This window comes from Fringilla coelebs (genome assembly GCF_963513975.1).
Source record: "Fringilla coelebs genome assembly, chromosome: 24".
NCBI lineage: Eukaryota > Metazoa > Chordata > Aves > Passeriformes > Fringillidae > Fringilla > Fringilla coelebs.
In genome coordinates this window covers 3,654,274-3,676,661 of record NC_140050.1, presented here as the reverse complement: position 1 = coordinate 3,676,661, position 22,388 = coordinate 3,654,274, and the positions used below count along the sequence as shown (strand labels likewise).

At 47.3% G+C, this 22,388-nt stretch overlaps 1 protein-coding gene across 8 annotated transcripts in view; it reads right to left on the bottom strand.

Annotated features, from left to right (window-relative positions):
* DOT1L (DOT1 like histone lysine methyltransferase) overlaps positions 1–22,388 on the bottom strand; it is an 89,790-nt gene that overhangs the window by 10,302 nt on the left and 57,100 nt on the right. For 3 of the 8 annotated variants that reach the window (XM_084221301.1, XM_084221302.1, XM_084221305.1), the window contains exons 14-27: positions 21,325–21,559; positions 20,432–20,545; positions 18,174–18,265; positions 15,310–15,411; positions 14,618–14,755; positions 13,645–13,770; positions 12,177–12,658; positions 11,209–11,332; positions 10,308–10,454; positions 8,977–9,103; positions 7,078–7,667; positions 4,218–4,423; positions 2,830–2,894; positions 979–1,938 (exon numbers count right to left, since the gene is read on the bottom strand). In XM_084221301.1, the coding sequence (XP_084077427.1) occupies positions 979–1,938; positions 2,830–2,894; positions 4,218–4,423; positions 7,078–7,667; positions 8,977–9,103; positions 10,308–10,454; positions 11,209–11,332; positions 12,177–12,658; positions 13,645–13,770; positions 14,618–14,755; positions 15,310–15,411; positions 18,174–18,265; positions 20,432–20,545; positions 21,325–21,559 (3,508 nt within the window). Of the gene's footprint in view, positions 1–59; positions 1,939–2,829; positions 2,895–4,217; positions 4,424–7,077; positions 7,668–8,976; positions 9,104–10,307; positions 10,455–11,208; positions 11,333–12,176; positions 12,659–13,644; positions 13,771–14,617; positions 14,756–15,309; positions 15,412–18,173; positions 18,266–20,431; positions 20,546–21,324; positions 21,560–22,388 lie in introns of all 8 variants that reach the window. The other 5 variants (XR_014616734.1, XR_014616732.1, XR_014616733.1 and 2 more) reach the window with 5 other exon arrangements.

Below are 22,388 nucleotides of genomic sequence, written 5' to 3'. Positions count from 1 at the left end.
GGCAGCAAGCAATGAAGAGATAATGGTGCAGGCCAGGAGGTACAAAAGGTTCCACTTACCTTTCCTACTGCCAACCTCTAAAGGCCACGAGGAAAAATGGTCAGACCCAAGAACTGTCACTTCTATACCACACAGGCAGAGTTTTGATGAGATTAGAAGTGATCTTTAGAGTTGCTTATCTGAAGACTCAAAGTGCTGCTCTTCCCTCCCCACCCTCCTGCTCCCCCACTTACAGGGCAGCAGAGGGGAGGTGTAATTCCAGCAAATCTACGTGCTGAGAGATGTGAGAGTTAGGATTTCCCGACATGGTGCCTGAATGATTATGGACAGGTAAGAAAAACTGCCCTAGACACTTAGAAATGGCAGGTTCAGCCTATCTTCTGGTCCTGCCAGCTTGTCCCCGGTGTGGGCCACAGAAGCCAAGCCTGTGCAGAATCCCAGAAGTGCAAGGTGCATATGGCATTGCCCCTCCTGGCCAAGAAATGCTCTTCGTGTCCATTCAAGGGCCAGAATGCTACAGAACTCCCAACACCAGCTCCTCTGATGTTCTGCTCCTCCTGGATCATGCTAAATCCATTCAAGGCCTAAACTCAACTTTTACTCCAGTTGACAAGTTAGAGATCCTTAACATGGTACCAGGACAAGTCAAATCTGTTACCTGCAGGCAGACCTAAGTTGGTTCCAACACAGCAACATCTGAACAAGCAAACATTATCAATCACAAAGTCTGGGTGTATTGTTTCATTAAGGTGGTACAACAAGCTCATCTAGCAGACAAAGCTCATGAGATTTCACTGTAGGGAACTGAAATCATCCTAGCAATTCCAAGAGAGAAAGAGAGAGAGAGAGAAAGGAGACCGGTTATGTGGGACAGATCTGCTTCGCATCCTGTAGAAATGAAAGGGTTTCACCCCTGGAGAGGCAGCGTCAGACTTTCCTTTAGGCCCTGTCTTATACCAGAGAAAGAGTTCTGCCTACCTCCAACTGTTCCACCTGTAACCCCAGGAGAGAAGTTCCCCATAGTGTGAGAATTAGTCAGTCTGGTTGCAGCTGATGACACGTGGACCAGACTGGCAGCAGCTGGCATTGAATTAAATAAGGACTGCAATACTGAGGAATTTGTCACCGAGTTGAGGTTTGCTTGCAAGGCCATGGGGCCGAGGGGGAACTGTGATCCAGTGGTCAGAGTGTTGAGGAAGGGATGGTGCGTCGGGACAGACGGCGCTGGGTTCCCTGCTGAGGAAACAGCAGTAGAAAGGCTTTTACCATTCAGAAGGCCACCAGACGAAACAGCAGCAGAAATGAAAAGGTTGTGGCCGTTTTTGAACTCCACGTCTCGGTCCCTTCCCTTGCCGACCTTCCCGTTGTGCTGCACAGAGTTTTTCTCCGCGGCCCCCCCGGCTCGGGCGCTCAGCTCGCTGAGCTCCTTGCCCTTCACCCCCGGCCGGCTCAGCTCTTCTCCCTTGGTGCCCAGAGCTTCCAGCTGCCTCTTGTTCAGGAACAGGTTGGTGTCTGACACCCCCAGGTCCTTGCCTCGCTGCGAGGGGAAGCCCAGGGAGCAGTTGGGAGCCGAGCCATCCCCAGCCTTGTGAGGGTGAGCGGCGCCGTCCATGAAGCCGTGCAGGCCCAGCTCGGAGGACAGGCCCCCGTTGTAGCTGAAGCCATTGGGGGCGTTTGTGCCGGGGCTCAGCCCGTCCGAGGGCACTGCCAGGCTCTTCCTGGGGTGTCCTGGCACCTTGGTGTCCATGGGCAGCCCGTCCTCGGAGGGCGGCCTGAAGGCAAACAGGGAGTTCTGGCTCAGGGCTGACACGGCCTGCAAGGGGCTGTCGGTGGTTTTGGTCAGGTTGATGTCAGATATCGGTGAAAAAGTCGATTTCCATTTGCTGCTGTTCATGTTCTCGTTGCTTTGTGCTTGTTTCCTCCCCGATATGCTGCCACCTGGTTGGGGGGGGGAAGTTTACAAATGTCAATAAATAGCATTGACTCAATCTGCCCCTTGAGAGCAGGGTTTTATAGAATCATAAAGTCCTTAAGGCTGGAAGACACCCTCAGGATCATCATCCAATCATCACCAGCACCCCCACGGTGGTTATCACTAAACCATGTCCCCAAGTGCCCCATCCATTGGTTTTTTGAACACTTCCAGGGATGTGTTTTGAACACTTCCACCACTGCCCTGGGCTGCCCCTTCCAATGACAACCCCTGTAGTGAAGAAATTCTCACAATATCAAATCTAAACCTTTCCTGGCACAGCTTGAGGCTGTTTTTCCCCATCCTGTGCCTTGTTTCCTGAGAGCAGAGCCTGATTCCCCATGGCTGTCCCCTCCTATCAGGGAGTTGTGGAGAGTAAGGACTCCCTGAGCCTCCTTTTCTCCAGGCTGAGCTCCCCCAGCTCCCTCAGCTGCTCCTGGTGATTCAGACCCTTCTCTGGGCAGCACCCACGTTTTTTATCCTTCAAAACCCACCTTTTATCAGTCTGTAATTCTATTTCTGAACCAAAGAAATATTTGTGAAGTCACCTAAAAGTCCTTAAAATTTACTTTAACACTCTGGAAAAGTCTGAGAACACTGATCTGGTTTTTCCCCCTATATTTGTACTACAGATCCCTTCTCAAACCCTGAGTCAGTGAAAAAACTGGTCAGACCTTTGGTGACCTGTCACTACAGAAAGAAGTGACCCAAAACCTGTAATTAGCAGCCACCTGGCTTAATGATGATTAAGAATGACACTTGGTCCAGCAGCAGAGAGAAACATCCCACTGACTGTCAGGCTCACCCATGCCCAGGCCCAGGCACTGCCACCAACAATTCCCATTCCTCACACGTACCATTTTCAACAGTCTTCTGTGGAGATTTGCTTTCCAATGATATTGTTGCAATTTTCCTCTCAATTCTAGTGGGAAAATAGAAAGGTTATAGCACCTATAGCAAACCTTCTGTGGCACATTTCCCCTCACAATCTATACTCCTCATGATCAGGTCTTATCAGAGAGAGTGTAAAAAACAACTCAGTCCCACAGTTTTGTGTCACTAAAGGAATTTATAAACATCCAAAAAGCCACCATAAACTTTAGGCAGGAGCTATTACAGAATTACTGATTTTTGACAGGATTAGTGCACGTTCAGAGAACTTTGTTGTTTTCTTTCAAAACAAGAAGCAGAACCACATTACTGTAGTGTTTATTTTTCTCAGAACCATAGGATGATTTGGCTTGGGATGGACCTTAAAGCTCATCTCATCCCACCCCTGCCATGGCAGGGACACCTCCCACTGTCCCAGGCTGCTCCCAGCCCTGTCCAGCCTGGCCCTGGACACTGCCAGGGATCCAGGGGCAGCCACAGCTGCTCTGGGCACCCTGTGCCAGGGCCCTCCCAGGGGCTCCTGCCCTCCCTGGGCTGGCCCCCTCCTGTCCCTGGCTGCAGCCCCTGATGTTGTGCCTTCTCCCACTCCTGGCTGAATCAAGGGGAGCAGAGGGGCAAACCAGGCTGGTTTGGGGGCTGCCAGCAGCACCTTCCTGCATTAGCAGAGCAAACAGAAACCCCACAGCTGCCGGGATGGGAAAATGAGCTGGGAAATGCTGGCCCCACTGGTCAAGTGGAATAAATCATCAGCTGTGGGGAATAAATCCCAGAATATCCTCAGTGGGAAGGGACCCTCAGGGATGATCAGCCCAGCCCCTGTCCCTGCACAGCCACCCCAACACCCCCACCCTGAGCAGCCCTGAGAGCTCCTGCAGCTCTGGCAGCCTTGGCACCATTCCCTGGGGAGCCTGGGCAGTGCCCAGCAGCCTCGGGGGGAAGAACCTTTCCCTGAGCTCCATGCCAAGCCCTGGCACAGCTCCAGCCCTTCCTGGCCCCCTGTCCCTGTCCCAGAGCAGAGCTCAGCCCCTGCCCCTGTGCCTGCCCTGGGCAGGAGCTGCAGCCCCCGAGGAGCCTCCCCTCAGTCTCCTCCATTTCTCAGTCATTTCTCCAGCAGTTATCTCCAAGGCCAGACCCTGCCAGCTTTGCAAACACAGCAGCAGCAACAGCAGGTTCCCACATTCTACTGCCTGAATACCTTCCCTGTTCACAGCTTCAGCCACATAAGAGGTTTGGGTTAATGGGATAGGCCTTTAAGCAAGGAGAACAAAGAGGCTTTAAACACACCCCTCCTGCTGAGAGCAGCGTTATCAGCCCTGAGAGAAACCCTGGCCTGAAACTGTGCCTGTGCATTCACCTGCTGCTATTGTGCTCATCCTCAGAGCCCTGCTCGTCATCCGATGTCAGGGGGGAGTAATGGACACCGTTGCTCTGAACGAGGGGCTTCTCTTTTTTCAGCACTGGGGGCTGGTCATTGTCCTGGTAAGGAACAGGAGAGTTCTTCAGGGAGTTTTCAGGAGAGGAAATGGCTGTTATTTCTAAAGGCTGGTTAATGTTATTGACCTGGGTGAAAAGGAAAGAAAGTAGTTACACATGAGAGTATCCCTGGAAAGGCATTTTGTTAAGGATTTTAATGCAGGTTTAACGTGCTCTGGGACATTCAACAGCTGCTGATTTAGCACTGCTGCTGCTGTCTTCCACCTCCTGCATCAGAATCTGGGGTGAAAGCTTAAATGTAACTTGGAAAAATAGCTAATTTTCATTCTTTGATTTCATGTTTGACATCAGAAATGACGACCTGGGATAAACCTTTTCTTCTCAAACTACACTGCAGGATCACATGCACACAACTCTCTAGCTGGCTTCATTAGCAAGAATGCCATATGCTTCTGGCACTCCTCTGCTGTTTAGTCAATCTTAGCTTAAACTATTTTCAAAATATTGAATCTACATCCTCAAAAATCAACTTCACTGCAGAAACAAGCTCTTTGTCGTGAGGGAGGAGATTATTTTTAATTTTTAATGCTCTGACAGCAAAGAGCTCTTTGAAGACATTCTGCTTTTACACAAACTGTTCACCAACCTAGTGAAAACAAGAGGCAGGAGAATTGCTGCACAGAGCCTCCATGGCAATTCCAGCTCCAGTCTGGGAGCCTGGAGCTTATCCCTTGTGGAATCCTCTGGTTCCTTCCCCCTCAGGGAAATCCCCAGAGCCTTGCCTTGGAGAGACTTACCATAGTCTTTCCATAGTCTTACCATAGAGTTTACCCCACCTGGGTGGACAGAAAAGACTTCCCTATGGAGTCTTGCCCAACACTGATTCCTCCCCGTTCCTTGCCCCATATGTCCCAGCTTCCCCTGGTTTCTCCTTGGTTGTGGTACCCCTGGTGGCCAGCCCCACCTTCCCTGAAAGCCAAAGCCCTTTGTGCCACCTCTATGCCTTCCCCTACTTAACCTTGTGCACAGAACATGATTTGTCTTTTGTCTCTGGTTCCCCTTCAGTGTTCTAAAATAAACCTTGCTTGAACTCACCATATCTTATAGATACATATTATAATATTGGCTTTTCACAAATATGAAATTGGATTTTATATATGTGGTATTAAAGTAACTTTGTTATAAAGATATAGCTTTTATTTCTGTTATTAATTAAGCTTAGATATAGTAGTGGAATAGCTGATATAAGGGTGCTTGTGTTGAAATGCCTGCTTGGATGGGATAACATCCAATGAACACAGGATGAGGACACCTGTACAGATCTGCCAACTATCAGCATCTGCTGTCTGAAGTGTGGACCAAGACCCAAAAACTGGAAGTGATAAAGGAAAGGAACCAAAACCACAGCCAAGACACACACATGCTCTCAAAAGGAGGACCCAAGGAGGGGCCATGTAAAATAATTCCTGGAATATGTAAACTAGTTATGGATATGCATAAGGATCTATGAATATGCAACAGGCTGATCTAAGGAAAAAGGTATTTAAGGGGTATCCCCAAAGGTTGAGTGCCAAGATGCACCTGGCTGTAATAACCTTTGCTCTATGGTCCTTGTCTCCTAATGGTCCTTGATTAAACTTCTTAAACTTTCACAGGAGAGTGAAGGTGTTTTCCACACCCTACAAAATGCCCTTCTGCCTCTCTTTGCTGAGCTTGCCATGGTGAGTGTGCTGTGTGTGGACTTGCCTGCCTTGCCTGAATGTTCACCCAAACAGCTTTTGCATTGGAGATGCTTACTGGGGAACTATAGCAATGTGCCCCCTGTTGACTGAGTGACAAAGCTATCCTTGGTCCCCTCAAAAAGGAAATAAGCCCAGAAGTTTCTCTCCTCAATTAGGTGAAAAGGCATCTCATAGGACCTGGGGGACTTCACCTCAAACTTAGGGATAGGACAGGAGCCAAAAAGTCCCACCTAAGCAATTAACTAGAAAAAGAAGAGAACAAAGAAATGAATGGCTTTTGTGAGGTGTTTTAGCAGGAGCGAGAACCTCTTGCACCTGGCTTGGTTTTTCTCTGTAAAGAGTTTGTTATTTTGCCTTTTATTAAACCTTTTTGTTTCCAACACTACCACAGAAGCCATCCTGCTGATTTTATACCTTCTGAGGTAGCTGAGCTATCTTGGGTGTGAAATAAATCTCCAAGAGCTTATGAGACCTGGCTCAAGGAGATATTTCAGGGATATCCCGTATTTCAGGGAACAGGTAACAGCAACCACCCTCTAAACCAACACTTTTTGTTTCCAACACTACCACAGAAGCCATCCTACTGATTTTATGCCTTCTAATGTAGCTGAGCTATCTTGGGTGTGAAATAGATCTCCAAGAGTTTATGAGACTCGAGGAGACCCATATTTCAGGGAACAGGTAACAGCCACCACCCTCTAAACACTTTTTGATTCCAACACTACCGCAGCAGCCATCCTGCTGATTTTATGCCTTCTAAGGAAGCTGAGCTATTTTTCAGGGATATCCCATATTTCAGGGAACAGGTAACAGCAACCACCCTCTGAACCAACACTTTTTGTTTCCAACACTACCACAAATCCTGTTGATTTTATGCCTTCTAAGGCAGCTGAGCTATCCTGGGTGTGAAATAAATCTCCAAGAGCAAGACGAGACCTGGCTCGAGGACACCCCTATTTCAGGGAACAGGTAACAGCCACGGCCCACGCTGCGATCCCAACTCCCAGAGCTCTCCCAAAGCCCAGCTGATGCCCTTACCATGGAGTTGATGTTGAGGGGTGAGCCCGAGGGCTGCGTGAAGAGCCCGGCCAGCGAGGGCAGGGCTTTGCGTTTCGGGGAGACGGCGCCGTTCCCGCTGGCACTGCCCGTGTTGGATCTCTTCCGCCGGCCCCGCTTCTTCCCGTCCTGCCCGTGGGCCTGGCAGCTGCCGGCCACGGGGCTGTGCTTGCTGCAAGGGGATTGTTTTACATGTCCTGTATTAGGAGAGATTGTAAAGATGATTCTCCTCTTGGCCTCGTTCTCAGGATCTGAAAACGCTGCATCACACTGCGGGTCCCCCTTTGTTCCTTCGGCAAAGATCTTCTGAGCCTCTGCACTCTGCAGTCCCCCTGCCAGGCTCTGGGCCGGGCCACCTAAGCGGGGGCTCGAGTGCTGCTGAGCAGGGGAGTTCTGCCCAGAGTTCCTCATCATTAGCAAAGGATGTTGTGGAGTGGAACTCCGAGACCCTACAGAGTTAAAGAGACTCCCAGAGTCGTCCAGAGCTGCCTGATCAACACTATGGTTAAGATGGGCTGGGCTGTTTGTAAGATTTCCATTGACTGCCACGGAGCCAGAAGAGTAAGAAAAACCTGTTGAGAGGGAAAGTATAGATCATTGCTGGGGCTGAGCAAGAGAGAGGTCACTGAGAACAGGGCTGGGAGGGCCAGGAGGGAATCCAGCTCTGCCTGGAGGACAGCCAGTGGCCCTGGATCACACGGGAAACGCAGGGCTGATTTTCCATGGGGCAGTGAGAACGTGGCTCTCTGGGTGTTGAGGTGCCAGTTGGAGGTTAGGGATTTCCACTGCTCCCTTGCCAGTTCAGGAAAATTCACCTGGTATATGGAGGTACCCACAGAACTTGTGCTCCTCCCAGTTTTACATGGAATTCAAGCTACAGCTTTGTTTAAACTATTATTCCTTTTGAAATCAGGGCTCCTCTACTCTCAACTCCTTCCTTTCATCAAGGAAATGGATGGCTAAACTCAGTCCTTCTCTTCCCCAAAAAGAGAAGGACTTTGCCATCCACACAGCCCACCTCCTCCAAATTCAACAAAAGGCTGGGAGTGACAGGGGACCTTCAAAGACATAGTGGCAGAAAAATTCCACAAGGGAGGAATCTTGGGAAGGGAATTCAGTATTTGTTATGGGCTATCAGAAATGGGCTTAGTGCTCTAGGATGGCCTGGGCTATCTAAATGAAAAGGGCAGAAGGGAACAACAAGGTTTTTTTAAATACTTCATTTGCTTTATAGATAAATGCAGCCAAGCCCTTTGCAAAACAGATACTGAAACAACCCAAGCCCCTCGGGTGGTAAACCCTGAGACCAAAAGCACTCTCTGGTGAGGGATCAGCTGTAGAACCTACTTTTCCTGGCCCACAACATTCCCAGGGTAGCTAAAGACCATGATTTCCACAGATGAGTGAGTCAGAAGCAATGTCTGCACCTAAAGGGATCCTCATCCTCTCCCATTTGAGCTTTTCCCACCCAGGTTGTTGTGCCTTTACAGCTGCTCACGAGACACCTCCATAACCTGCCCCCAAAAATTCATTCTGCTATTTAAAGACCCTGTAAAATAAAACTTTTAGAGCCAGATCACCAGCTGCTGACACTCTGCAGGTTTGCCACACTATAAACCTGTGGGAATCTCTGGATCCCCACAGAATTCCCAGAAGCAATTGTTTATTTACAAGTAAAGGCACATCAATCCAACCCTTTATGCCAGATGCACCCAAGCTGGAGGCACATCAGAGCATCATCCATGAGTTTCTGGTCTCACCCACAGTTATCCAGCACTCCAGGGCCTGCAGCACCTGGCAAGAAGTGCTTGGAAAACTCATCTGGGGGCATTTGGGTGCTGCCCTAATACAGGGGCAGCTGAGCACAGGTGAGGCTGTTACCTGAGGTAGCCAAAGCCAGAGGCTTGTTTCCAGCAGCATTGCTTATGCCATTATGAGAACTAGCACCAATCTGCTTTTCAAGTGTTGATGAGTCTCTGCTCTGGTGAACTGGGCTGGGTGTGCTTCTCTGGGGAGAGAAAAAGGCATTTCAGGAAACAGCATCGGAAATCTCCAGCTTAAACCAAATTCACATGCATTAGAACATCTGCCTGGGAAGTGGCACTGCTTCCTGTAGGCCCCAGAATCAGCTTGTTTTGAGAAAAGCATGGGTCAGCACGTTTTGGCCCCAAATGTAGTGAGTAATTATGCTGCAGTGGTATCTCACACACAGCAGGCACCCTGCAGAGAGGGAGGCTCCTCATCACAGCATGCTCAGACTCAGGACAGCTCTGGCAGGAGCAGGAATGCCTCAGCCCACTGCTGCAGCACAGAGGGGACTGATGGTTGTATCATGTCCCCAGCCTGTGCCCACAAAGCTCCCCAAAACAGCCCCAAAGGGAACATCAAGTGCATCAGGCCATGTTCTCTGGGACATTCTCTGAGGATGTTCTCCTAAACATGGAAAACACCTGTGAAGTGGCAGCCTGAACAAACAGGGAGGTGCCACCAAGGGCTGGCACTGCCCTAAGGACACCCAGAGCTGAGCAGACTCTGGTTCTGCTACAGCCAGAAGTCTTCAGCTGGAAAAATGCAATGGGTTCAATTCTGTGAAGCAACTCCAGCTTTCCCAAAATGGGAGTGAAAGACAAGCCATGGATGGATTCTAACCCAGAGCTCTCAGCAAAAGCAGCAAATGCCTCTCAGTTCTCTGCTGCAGCACTTCTGTGACAAATGGTGTGAGGAACTGCACCAGGGCTTTTTGAACTCCTCCTCCACTCAGAGAGGGAAGGACTTGTCACATCTCAAAAAGAGATGGCCCCAGCTTTCTGCTACAGAGCAGTCACTCACATGTGAGGCATCCCAGCCCCAAGGGGCTGCTCAAGCTCACCCTGCACACGTGAGGAGAAGGGGCAGCTTTGAGGTGACTGAAGCAGAATTCTCTCCCAGGTCCCCAAGAACAAATTGACACATGCAATTCTCTGCTTCCACTGCCACAAACACACATTCCAGATTAAGCTCTCCTGAAGCATTTACTTTACTCTCCTTTGTGGCTGAACCCCCTCCACCCCACAGAGAAAGGAGACGAAAAATCTACAGGATCATCCCCCAACAGCCACCCCGAGGAGCAGAGCTCCAGGATGAGCAGCCCATGGAGGATCCTGGGGCACAGCACCCCATTCCTGCCCACTGGGATTTGATTTAGGGATGGAAATTGACAATCCCTTACTCACCACCTTCTCAACACGGCTAGGTAGGACTACGCTGGCCAGAGGGATACTAACAGGGAGTTTATTGGGCTGCACTGTGCTCAGAGGAATACTGATAGGGAGGCTGGTGATAGTTTCTCCATTACTCACTGAGGTTCTCTCTCTCAAAACCTGTAAAATCAAAAGAGAAAGCAAAGTTTTTACACAGGATATTGAAAAGGTTTTTAAGGTAATGATAATTTGCTTGTTTCTATGTGTGTGTCTTTCCCCCACTCCCTTTTTTTTTTTTTTTTAAGGAATTTTTAAAGGAATGACTGCACATCAGACAGGGCAGGCCTGGAGCAGCTTGGTTATCAGCACCAGGCTCCTGGGCAGCAACACCCCACAGCACAGAAATGGGTAAATTAAGGCCACTGCTGGCCCCCAGCATCAGGAAAAGGAAGCCTTAGGCAAGCTCATTTCCCTGTGTTTTGGTTAGAGCTCTGTGAAAAGCACTCAGATGTCAGATTTTGTATCTTGAGGCCCTCTGTAGCAGCCAGATGCATTTCCATGGCAACCTGCTACTGCAGGGCACCTGCTGCTCTGCGAGCCCCAATATGCTCCATGGCTGCACCAATTACATGGACCAGATTTTTCATTTCTTATTTTTATAACTATGAAAGAGCCTCCTTTCCCAGTTCAAGCAGATCAAACAGCATTCCCACTGCATTACTGGTGCTCAGAAAGAAGCACATCTTTCTTTCCCTCTGATTTATTTCATCACACCCACTGTAGTTTGTATCATTTCCCATTCCAAGCTGGTCACAGAAAGCAGCATTTCTGCATTTTCCAGCTTGGTCAACCGGGCATTTTCAGGCCATTTCTGCATTTTCCAGCCTGGCCAACCTGCCCTTTGTTGCCCCAGGATCAGCAGCAGATCCTTTACCTTCTCTCCTGCACTGGGTAAGGCCGCGGGGGAGGAGGGCCGAGTTTCCTGAGGACTCAGCTTTATGCCATTTGCAATTCCAGGGCTTGGATACGTAAGGCCATTCTCTTTGACATGCTCAGCTCTGGAAGAGAGATGTACAATGGTCAGGATGCAAAAGCCAGTGACAAGGAATTCCTGTACCACACTCAAGGCACTGTCCCGCCTTATTTACCCCATTAGCTTTCACAGCTCGTTTTTGTGAAACAGAACTTTTTAAAACAGATAAACCTCCACTTTGACAAATATCTTTTCCCAATGTAAATTACCAATTTGCAACACTACCTGTTGCAGTAAGGTAGAAAAATTATAAAGAAAGGCTTGCTCTCCTGGAATCAGTGGCTGGCCTTGTTGAGCTGGCACTTTGCAAGTTTCCATGTGAAAGCAATCCTGGTGTGAGCAGTTTGTTAATATATAATGTAATGTAATGTAATGTAATGTAATATATAATATATAATATATAATATATAATATATAATATATAATATATAATATATAATATATAATATATAATATATAATATATAATATATAATATATAATATATAATATATAATATATAATATATAATATATAATATAATCAGTTTGTTAATATAATCTATTCCTGGGTGACTAACAACCAGAACCTGTATAAACTGGTTTTAAATAGAAAAATGAAAACTATCTCTCACAAACAACTTTCCCTGCATATACACCCCAGGGGTCTGAATGCCCAATTAATACAGGGTAACAACTTGTTACTAACTAATAATAATAATTGGCAAGAAAACTACTAACCAATTGGAGCCACACACGAGGCCTGTATAAAAATGTATAAAACTGTATGAAAATGAGTTATGTGAACAAAAAAGGGGCTTTTCCCACCATGAAGAAAATGGAGTCCATGTGATTTATCCTGCTGTCCACCCTCCTTCCCCAGCCCTCTCACCTCTGTATCTCACTAGCTGTGGCTTTCCCATTGACTCCGTGGTCCTGATTCAAGTGTCTGCGCAGGGCGATTTTGGCAGGGGAGAACCTGGTGTAATCAGGGAGGGCCAGGCTGGTCACCTTGTCTGCCTTCTGCCTGCTGCTGTGGTTGGGGGTGCAGGGCACAATGTCTTGGTCCAGGTGGGAGTTGGGGTACTGGGGGGTGTTCTGCTTGGAGGAGGGCCGGCTGAAGGCGTGCTGCAGCTCGTAGGGGGTGGCGTGGCCGTTCATGGACAGCTCGGGGCTCATGCCGTTGATGTGGGGCATGGGGAACTTGGAGCACTCCAGCTCCAGCTGGAACCTGCCCTGCTCAGCCTCGGGGTCACGGCTCAGGTGGCTTTTGCTGTGCAGCTGCACTGGCAGGGGCTCCTCTGAGGGTGTGTAGGACTTGAGCTGCAGCAGCTCCTGCTGCCGCTGACTCTTCTCGAGTTCCACGATGCTGATCTTTAAATGAAGAGGAAAACAAAAATTAAAGACTACACCTAATAATTCTATCACATCGTGGAGTTTTGGTTCCAAATTCTTCTAAGGAAAGGTGTCTCTGCTTCTGGGAACAATGCAGAACAAGGGACTCTAAAGTTTTGAGAGAAAATTTCTGCTCTGAGCTTAAGACCAAAAGGCCCAGGTGAGGGGAGTGGTTCAGAGATCCTGAGAAAGAACACTTCAGATCTTAAAAACAAAAGGAAAATATCTCAAACTTACAGAGAGAGTCTGGAGCACCTCAGTACTGCACAGTCCCTCTGTGCCAAGGCATCCAGCAAAAGGCTGGAATAGCTCTGGAGCCAATCTCACAGGGAAAGAAAAGCTCTTCACACAAAGGAGTCCAATTTCTTGTCACTATGAGAAATGTAACTCTGGGGGAAATGATTCCCACCCTGTCCCTGGAAGTATCCAAGGCAAGGTTGGAAGGGGCTTGGAGCAACCTGGAATGGTGGAAGGTGTCCCTGCCCATGGCAGGGGTGGAATGAGATGAGCTTTAAGATCTCTTTCAAGCCAAACCAGTCTGGGACCCTGTGATTCCCAAAGTGAGACATCAGAGCACATATGAAAATCATCAGCTAGTGAATTTTAATTTTATGCAATGATAAACCATGATTCCTCTTTCCACAGCATCACCAAGGAATCAGGTCATGGTATCTACTGCCTTTAAAGTTATCTACATCATTATTTATTAAAATCCTCTAATAGACAGCTCAATTTCTGGGGGAATAAAAAAAGAAAAAACAAAACAGCAACACCTGGCTCATCCTTTCCCATCATATTTAGTGTAACACCCATAACTGGCCCATTGCCCAAGAGCTACCCCAAACTGGTCACTCTGCATTTGTTTTTTGATCCCTACCTGCAGTTCCAAACAGGTCACTGCATTTGTTTTTTGATCCCTACCTGCAGTTCCAAACAGGTCACCGCATTTGTTTTTTGATCTTTACCTGCAGCTCCAAACAGTGCTTTTGCTTCTCAGAAATCTGATTCTTCAAGGCCTGCTTCTCTTTCAGCAAGTTCTCCAGTGACAGCGTTGACCAATCCAGCTTCAGTTCTTCACAGCGAGCCTTCAGCTGCAGGGACACACAGGGACAGGGACACAGAGGTCAGAACAGAGCACTCAGCCCTGCACACCACCTGGGTCCCAGCTGAAAGCACGAACTTGGCACTGAGTGTGCAAGAACCCCTCATCCCCCTGAGCCTCCCAGCTTCGTGCTAGGCAGTGTGGCACGTTCTAAAATAGTGTTATCAGCCACCCTCACTGCTTCACATCCAGATATTCCCCTCACCCACCTCCTGAGGAGGCTCAGCCTGGAGCAGAGGAGGCTCAGGGGGGATCTTGTGGCTCTGCACAGCTCCTGACAGGAGGGGACAGCCAGGGGGATTGGGCTCTGCTCCAGGGAACAGGGACAGGAGCAGAGGGAACGGCCTCAGCTTGTGCCAGGAGAGGTTTAGATTGGTAAAATCTCCTCACTGAAGGTGGTCAGGCATTGGAACAGATTTTCAGGGCAGTGGTGGAGTCCCCACCCCTGGCAGTGTTCAAACAACAAGTGGCTGTGACACTTGAGGATGTGGTGTTTTGGTGCTGCTGTTTGATGGTTGCAGTTGCAGATCTCATAGATCTTTTCCCACATTACCATTTCCATGATTCTCCAGGTCTGAGTTACCAAGATGAGCAGCACAGAGCAAGCCCTGCACAAACTCCCTGCCCAGCCAGATCCAGGCCCAGTGACATCCAGAGCTGTTTGGGGACACAGCTGAGGCCAGAGCCAAGTGCCACTTCAGGATTTGCTATGGGGTCAATCAAAGGTAAAAAAGGACTCCTGCAGGTTTCCCCCTTCATCCCTGAGCAGCTGGGTGATGTTTCACCCCCAGCTTGTGCCCTGCCCTCAGCCCAAGGGCAGCATCCCCTGGACCCACCAGCTGCAAGCTCTGGTTCCTGAGTTCACTGTTGTCCTTCTCCAGTTGTTTTGTCTGTTCTTTCAGCTGCTGGTTGTGAGCAGAGATTTCCTTCTGAGCCTGGATCAGGTCGTTGTACGTCAGAGCTTTAACTCCCAGCTAAAAGGTGAAGGGTGAGATCAGTCAATGAGGTCCTGACACCCTCATTCCTGGTGACTGCCACATTCCCAAGTGACACTGAGGAGATCTGCAGAACTCTGCAGCTCTCAGGACCTCCCCCAGCATTCTCCAAAGCACTTTGTGGCTGCTGGGGAACAACAAGGAGGGACACAAGGACCTTGGAGCTGCTGTTCCACCATTCAACTGTGAAACTGGATTTAGGCTTTGCCAGCCAACAGAACTGTCTGTGGAGAGCCCCCACATTTTCCTCCTGAGCTAGGTTGGCAGCACAGAGTTTGCTTGAGCAGCAGAGGATGCATCCTCCAGCAAACACCACCTGGCTGTGGGTTGTTCCCTTCCTTGGGCAGCAGGCACACAACAATTCCAACAGCAAATACAAAACATCACCAGAGAGTGACAGACACTGCACCTTTCTGAGCCTGATCTGCTACAAAGAACAGGCTGAAGAGCTGAGACTGCTCTGGTCTCACTTAGCTGGGCTAGAAAAGTTTGCATGCAGCTGGCTCAGAAGCATCCCCCCAGCACAGAGGTACCTCATCGAGCTTCTGCTGGAACAGCCGCTTGATTTCCTCCTTCTGGGCCTGGCAGTGGGTGAACAACTGCTGGGCTGTCCCCAGCAGCTGAGCATTCTTCTCCTGGAGGAGGGAAAAAACACACTTTGAGCACCAGCTGCAGCATGGGCCATCTCAAGGAGATTTGTGGAGCAATTTAGGAGAGAACCTGGATGCAAGAGAGCTCATCCAGCCCTGCCCCAGACTCCAGAGAGCCTGGATTTGTTGGGTGTGATACTGGTGGAGTCAGGTCAGCTGAAAAGAGCTTTTAAGCAGTAAATTTCTGACTAAATTTAAGTAGGTTTTTCCTCCTGTATGGTAAAATACAGTCAAGACAGTCTTAGAAACTCATTTTTATCCTCCTAGTGCATTGTGAAGCAGCAGCAATAATCACATCCCACAGAGCAGAAATAGAACTGGAAAAGATTATCTGCATGAAATCTGCTCCCAAACAGGGAACTGGCTCTAAATCCCCAGAGCCCCAGCTCAGAGTTTCCCTGTGCAACACTCATGGAAGAGATGCAGTAAATGAAAATACACTGAGGGGGGAGGCAGAAACAAAGTCCTAAATAAGCCAGACCAGTTTTCCTACTTGTGCCACCATTATTCCAGCAGGTCACCTGAGCCCCTCACAGCAATTCCCTACCCAGAACATTCCTTAACCAGGTCCCTGCTCCCTCAGTCCATGGCCATGCACAGCAAAGGGCAGGAAAGCACAGCCCCAAAAGCAGGATTAATGCAGCTTTGGAGCTGCACAGGGAGCTTTGGGATTATCCTCTTCTCCACCTTGTGCTGCAGAGGCAGGGCAGGGATTGCACAGACTGAGCCACTGCTCCAGGAAAAGTGGGGAACAAGGGCAAAAAGCACCTTGATCCTTTCCAACCTTAATAATTCCATGGCTGATATTGCAAGCAGGGAAGCAGCAGTGCTGGAAATTGCCCATGTGCAGGAACACACAAACCTGGCTTGGGAAAAGTCCATGCAATGCTAAAGGGGCTGCTCTGGGGGATGCTGGAAAATCAGTTTTGTTTTCAACACCAGGCATTTCATTCAGCCTTCCCAGGCACTGCAGGGGCTGACAGCTCCATCTAAGGGCACTCTGGGAAGCAGCAGCTGATATCAAAATCATTATGGAGAGATTTTTATTGTACTTGAAAACCTTCCTGTAAGAGGGAGTTACTGAACAGACCATACCCAGCCCCTCACCCAGCCAAGTTTTGCCTCTGTCAGGTTTCATTTGCCATGTAACACTCCATAAAAAAATATTTTCATACTGAATTCCTCATTTTAATTTTTAAAAGTGTGGAGCAGCTGTTGGACACCAGCACCAAGTGATGACTTTTCCACAACCCTGATTCATTCTCTGTGCAGGGCACAACCCTTGCACACCATCATTTCATTTGTGCAGGAGACAAGTTCACTTCATGCTGACTTTCCTGACAAGTGCAGAACAAGCAGAAAAATCTGCTGCTTAAGGAAAAAGATGAAAGTTCACATTGACTGTGAAAGCAAATGGAAATAACCACAGCAAAAGAGGTTTCCATGAACACCAGAGCAGCATCGACCACTTCTCAGGAAGGAATGGGGTGGCAAAACTTAATTTCTCTCTTATGGAGAGTTCCCAGTGTGGAAAACACGATAAAAAAGCCCTGTGGCTTTTTTCTGACACTCTCACAAAGACTACAGAGCAAAGGAAAGCTTCCACAGGGAATGCCAAAAGCAGAACCTGGACACAATTCCAGACTGCTTTGGGTTGGGATGGACATTGAAGCCCATCCAGTGCCACCCCTGCCATGGCACGGACACCTCCCACTGTCCCAGGCTGCTCCCAGCCCTGTCCAGCCTGGCCTTGGGCACTGCCAGGGATCCAGGGGCAGCCACAGCTGCTCTGGGCACCCTGTGCCAGGGCCTGCCCACCCTGCCAGGGAACAATTCCTGCCCAAGATCCCATCCAGCCCTGCCCTCTGGCACTGGCAGCCATTCCCTGTGTCCTGTCCCTCCATCCTTGTCCCCAGTCCCTCTCCAGCTCTCCTGGAGGCCCTTTAGGTCCTAGAAGGTTTTAAGTGGAAGTTCAAGTTTAATTCTGAGCATTATGGGGAAAGCTCCTCCACAGAAGCAGCAGAACAGACTCACCAGGGCTAACTGCCACAGCAATGGAATCATTCATCCCTGAGACAAAGCAGCACAAGGAGCTGTTCAGGCAGGAGATCTCCTCCCTCTGCTGGTGGCTCCATGGCAGACAAACCCGCAGTGCACAGCTCCAGGACCCTCCTTGCCTTTCCAACTTTTCCAGTCCATGATTTGGGACATTTTCATTTTGCCCATCAGTGCAATCCAATCCATTCTGATATCAATGCCAGGGATGCTGTGCTAAATCCCCACCACCCCACAAGCAGCGATGACACTTTGGGTTCAATGGTTTCTTAATCCATAATCCTATGAACTATGGTTGATAAAATCCTGGAATTGGTTTGGGCTGGGGCTGCCCCTGGATCCCTGGCCAGGCTGGACAGGGCTGGGAGCAGCCTGGGGCAGTGGGAGGTGTCCCTGCCATGGCAGGGGTGGCACTGGATGGGCTTTGAGGTCTCTCACATCCCAAACCATTCCAGGATTCTCTGATTTTAAGTCAGCATTGTCAGGTGTCAGAGGGGAGGTGCAGCTCTCTCATTTTTGTTTGATTTAAACACACAAAAAATGAGTTTAGCACCAAAATCCCCTGGCAGTTGTTCAGCCTAAGCAGGACTGGTGTAAATGCACACAATTCCCAACCCCAGCACTCTTCCCCACATCCAAGGAACTTCAGAGTCTGGTAATTTTGTTTAGAAATGTGAAAAAGTGAGACCCACCTTTTCCTGCTCCAGTAACTGCTGCAGGCTTGCTTTGTACTGAGGAGTTTTCATGTATGCCATGAACTGCATGTACTGGATCTTAAATGAGTCTGAAAAATAAATCAGAGGAGGAATTTCAGCAGGGTAAATGCCATGTCCCTGTTCACCCCCATTTCCTCCCTGGCCACCTCTCCTCACTTGCCTCTCCCTTGCTTTTGATTTGGACTCTTAAGTCAAATAAAGTCATTGAGGATGGATTTAGGAACATGCTGGAAATGCCTCTCCTGGCACAAAAGGAGCTCTTGGATCCATCAGATCCAATGGAATCCATGACCCCAACTACCCTGCCTGAAAACATTCCTCAAAATCACTCCTTTGACATAAATATCTCTGAAAAATCACACTTTTGCCCCAAAGTATCCCTCAAAAATCACTCTTTTGCCTCAAAATATGACACAAAATATCCCCCCCCAAAAAAATCACTCTTTTGTCACAAAATAACCCTTCAAATCACTACTTTGCCACAAAGTATCCCTCAAAAATCACTCTCTGGCCACAAAACATCCCATAAAACATCCCTCAAAAATTACTCTTTTGCCATAAAATAACCCTTCAAAAATCACTCTTTGGCCACAAAATATCCCCAAAAATATCCCTCAAAATAAGAAATCACTCTTTTTGCCACAGACTGTGGAGAGCCCAAGGTAAGGACACCCCTGACACCCTTGGTCCCTTCTGCCCCATCCCCAGAGCATCCTGGCCAGAAACAGCTGGGAGGGGACAGGCACAGAACAACAAAAAGTTTAGAATTTCCTTTAACCACCTCCTGCATTTTCCAACCACACCTTTGTGACCTCAGCCTCCCAGGCAGGGCCTCATTTATGGGCTCTGAGCTCAGCTGAGCAATTGGAGTGGTGCCACCAGATATTTTATGAAAAATCCCTTTGCCAGGATTTTTCTCCTGAGAAGCTTCAGCTTCTCCATGTTTTGCTCCTCTAGAATATAACCTGGACGTTGTTTATCCAAACATGTGAATTGTTTTTAATTAATGGCTAATCACAGCTAGCTGGGTCAGATTCTCTGAGTCTGTCACAGCTTTTTATTATTCTTCTTGTCTAGCTTCCTGATATTTCCTTTCTCTTGCTTTAGTATCGTTTTAATACATCATTTTCATAATATCATATATGATGTAATATGATATATTATGGCATACTATGGTATGATAATATAGTATAATATAATAAAGTATAATATAATATTTTTATAATAATATTATAATATGGTGTAGTACTAATAATTTTAATATAATATAAATGTAATGTTAATATAATATAGTGTAATATAGTATAATATTATATAGTATACTGCAATATAGTATAGTTACTATAACACAGTATAATATAGTATAATATAGTATAATATAGTAAATATAGTAAATATAATATAATATAATATAATATAATATAATATAATATAATATAATATAATATAATATAATATAATATAATATAATATAATATAATATAAAATAATATAAATTATATACAATATATTATATTATATTATATTATATTATATTATATTATATTATATTATATTATATTACATAATATATTATTATATTACATAACATAACATAAATTATGTTATATTATGTTATGTTATATTATATTCTCAAGGTTGTTTTGGGTTTTTTTTTAACTATTCCATTCTTTCTCTGCCCTGCTGAGGTCTGTCCAGCAGACTGGCACACTGACCACCCTTGGGGTGGTGTTGGCTTTTTATACTAAGAACTACCTGTACTTTATTTACAATAATTTCCCAATACCCATCACCTATGTTAGACAGTCTGTCTCTACTCTAAACCAACCCAGAAGTGTCACTATCACAGCAGAAGATGGAGGACAACAAGAAGAAGGAGAAAGACAGAACACATCCAGATTCCTCCATCTTGCCTCTTGAACCCCCATTCTAAAAACTCAAAAATTCTACATCTTCACTTGCTAATAAATTCACTATCATTCCATTCAAACTCTTGTGGCTTGTAACTCTTCACACAAAGTTGGGAATTGTTTCATGGGCTAAAATCCAAGGCACAGGTGTGTTTGTCTCTGTGCCAAGGTCTCTGAGCCCCCTGTCAGGGTCTCGAGTCCTCCAGGGCAGCCAGAGGAATGTGCTGGGTTCTGACAGATGTGGGGCAGGCAGGGGAAGGTGGGGAGGAGAGGATCCCCCTCCTGCCCCATGCAAAGCCCCAGAGGGGGGTGGGCAGGCCTTACCTAGCAGCTTCTGTAGTGCAGGGGGGGTGGGTGTCACCAGGAGCTGGTTGGACGAATGCCGTTGCACTTTAGGAGGTAGTTGGTAAAATGGGCTATGAGGTGACTTGTAGGCATCTGGAGAGACACAAACACAACCTCAGGTCAGCACAAACACAAGCTCAGGTCAGCACTCAGTGTTTGGGACAAGGAAAGGAGCTTCACCACTGAAAGGATGGCACAGAATCCTGGAATTGGTTTGGGTTGGGAGATACCATCCCTGGAAGTGTCCAAGGATGGACTGGACAGGGCTGGAGCAGCCTGGGACAGTGGGAGGTGTCCCTGCCATGGCAGGGGTGGCACTGGATGGGCTCTGAGGTCTCTTCCAAGCCAAACCATCCTGGGATTCTGTGATTTTAAGTCAGCATTGCCAGGTGGAGCACAGAGGGGGATTTGTAATGAGATCCAACAGCTTAGTCCATCAACAGAGAGCTCCCAACACATGCACACACTGCTCCAAAGAGCTTGGAAGGGTCTCTGTGATCCATCCTAAGAGCAGCAGCTCAGAGAAGGCAACAGCCCCAGCTCCTGGCTGAGTACCCACAGACAGACCCCACCCCAGCCCCATCAATGCATTAATCACCATCAATCACCATTAATCCCACCCCCAAACCATCAGTGCATGAATGGCATCCCCATTAACACATTAATCACCATCAATCCATTAATCCCACCCACATCCCCATTAACACATCCATCACCATCAATCCCCCCACCACCACCTCAAGGGCAGCTCTGCTCTGGTGACAACAGGGAAATTATGCCACAAAATCCAACTCAACCCGGCAATAAAGGAAAAACCAGCACATGCAGAGCTTCAGAGAGTTACCCAGGCTCTTCCACAGCCCTGCACTCACCCTGAGGAGAGGATGAAGATGTCTGGGAGACAGTCTGAGCATGCAGAAGTTCTAGTGCAGTTTGGTTCTTCTTGGTCTTGCGCTCAGTGCTCGCCGTGTTCATTTTCTTGGGGCGCCCTCGTTTCCTCCCTGCCATTTTCCTGCCCTTCTTACTCAGCTTCTTCTTCCTGGCCTTGGAGGGAGATGGCTTTTTAACAGAATTTGCTGCAGCTTTTTCTTCTTCAGCACCAGAATCCTGAGAGATTTTGAAAAAATTTGGTCATTTCTACCTCCATGTGCAGCATTCCTTTTCAGCAAACATTAATAATGGTGTTTCATCTTTATCAATGAAATCTATTTCTGATATGATACATATATATCAGAAATAGTGATGTTTTATTATTATTAATGAAAAATATTTCTGATTTTTTATATATATATATGATCTATCATATCAGAAATTATGCTTCTCAAAGGAAACTGATGCATTGGAGACATTGTGGACTTGCTTGGGATAAGAGTTGTTCCCAAGGGGTTGTGCTCATTCTCTTCTGGACATATTCATTGTGGGAAATGGATTTACAGAACATTTTTAAAGTTTGACAGAAGAGTTACACAGAGAGTATCTGTATGCAAACTTTGAATTAAGAAATACTAACTTAGAAATGCCAGGGAATAGGGACAGACAGTGTTGAGAAAGAAATGGAACTAGAAACAAGTTTTAAAGGTAGCTTTACAAAAAAACCTAAATACTTTAGAGAAATAGAACTATGAAAGATGCATTGCAGTAGGACCCACGAGAGATAATTTTAGATGATTGGCTTGAAGGCATTTACAGCATGGTGTGGCTAAAGCTGACAGGCCAGGAAATGTTTATAATAAATTGTAATTGGGAAATAATTAACTTCTGATTGTGAAGGTGTGAATTATAACATCTGTATTGTCTCACCCTTCACATGAGAGTAAAAATGGAATAAAAGTTTTTCAGTTGCCCCATCTCTGGGTCAGAAAAAGATCTAGTCCAAGAATTCCATAAAGAAAAGAAAATGCTGAGGTAGGGGAACTTCAGGCAGGGCTGGATGGGA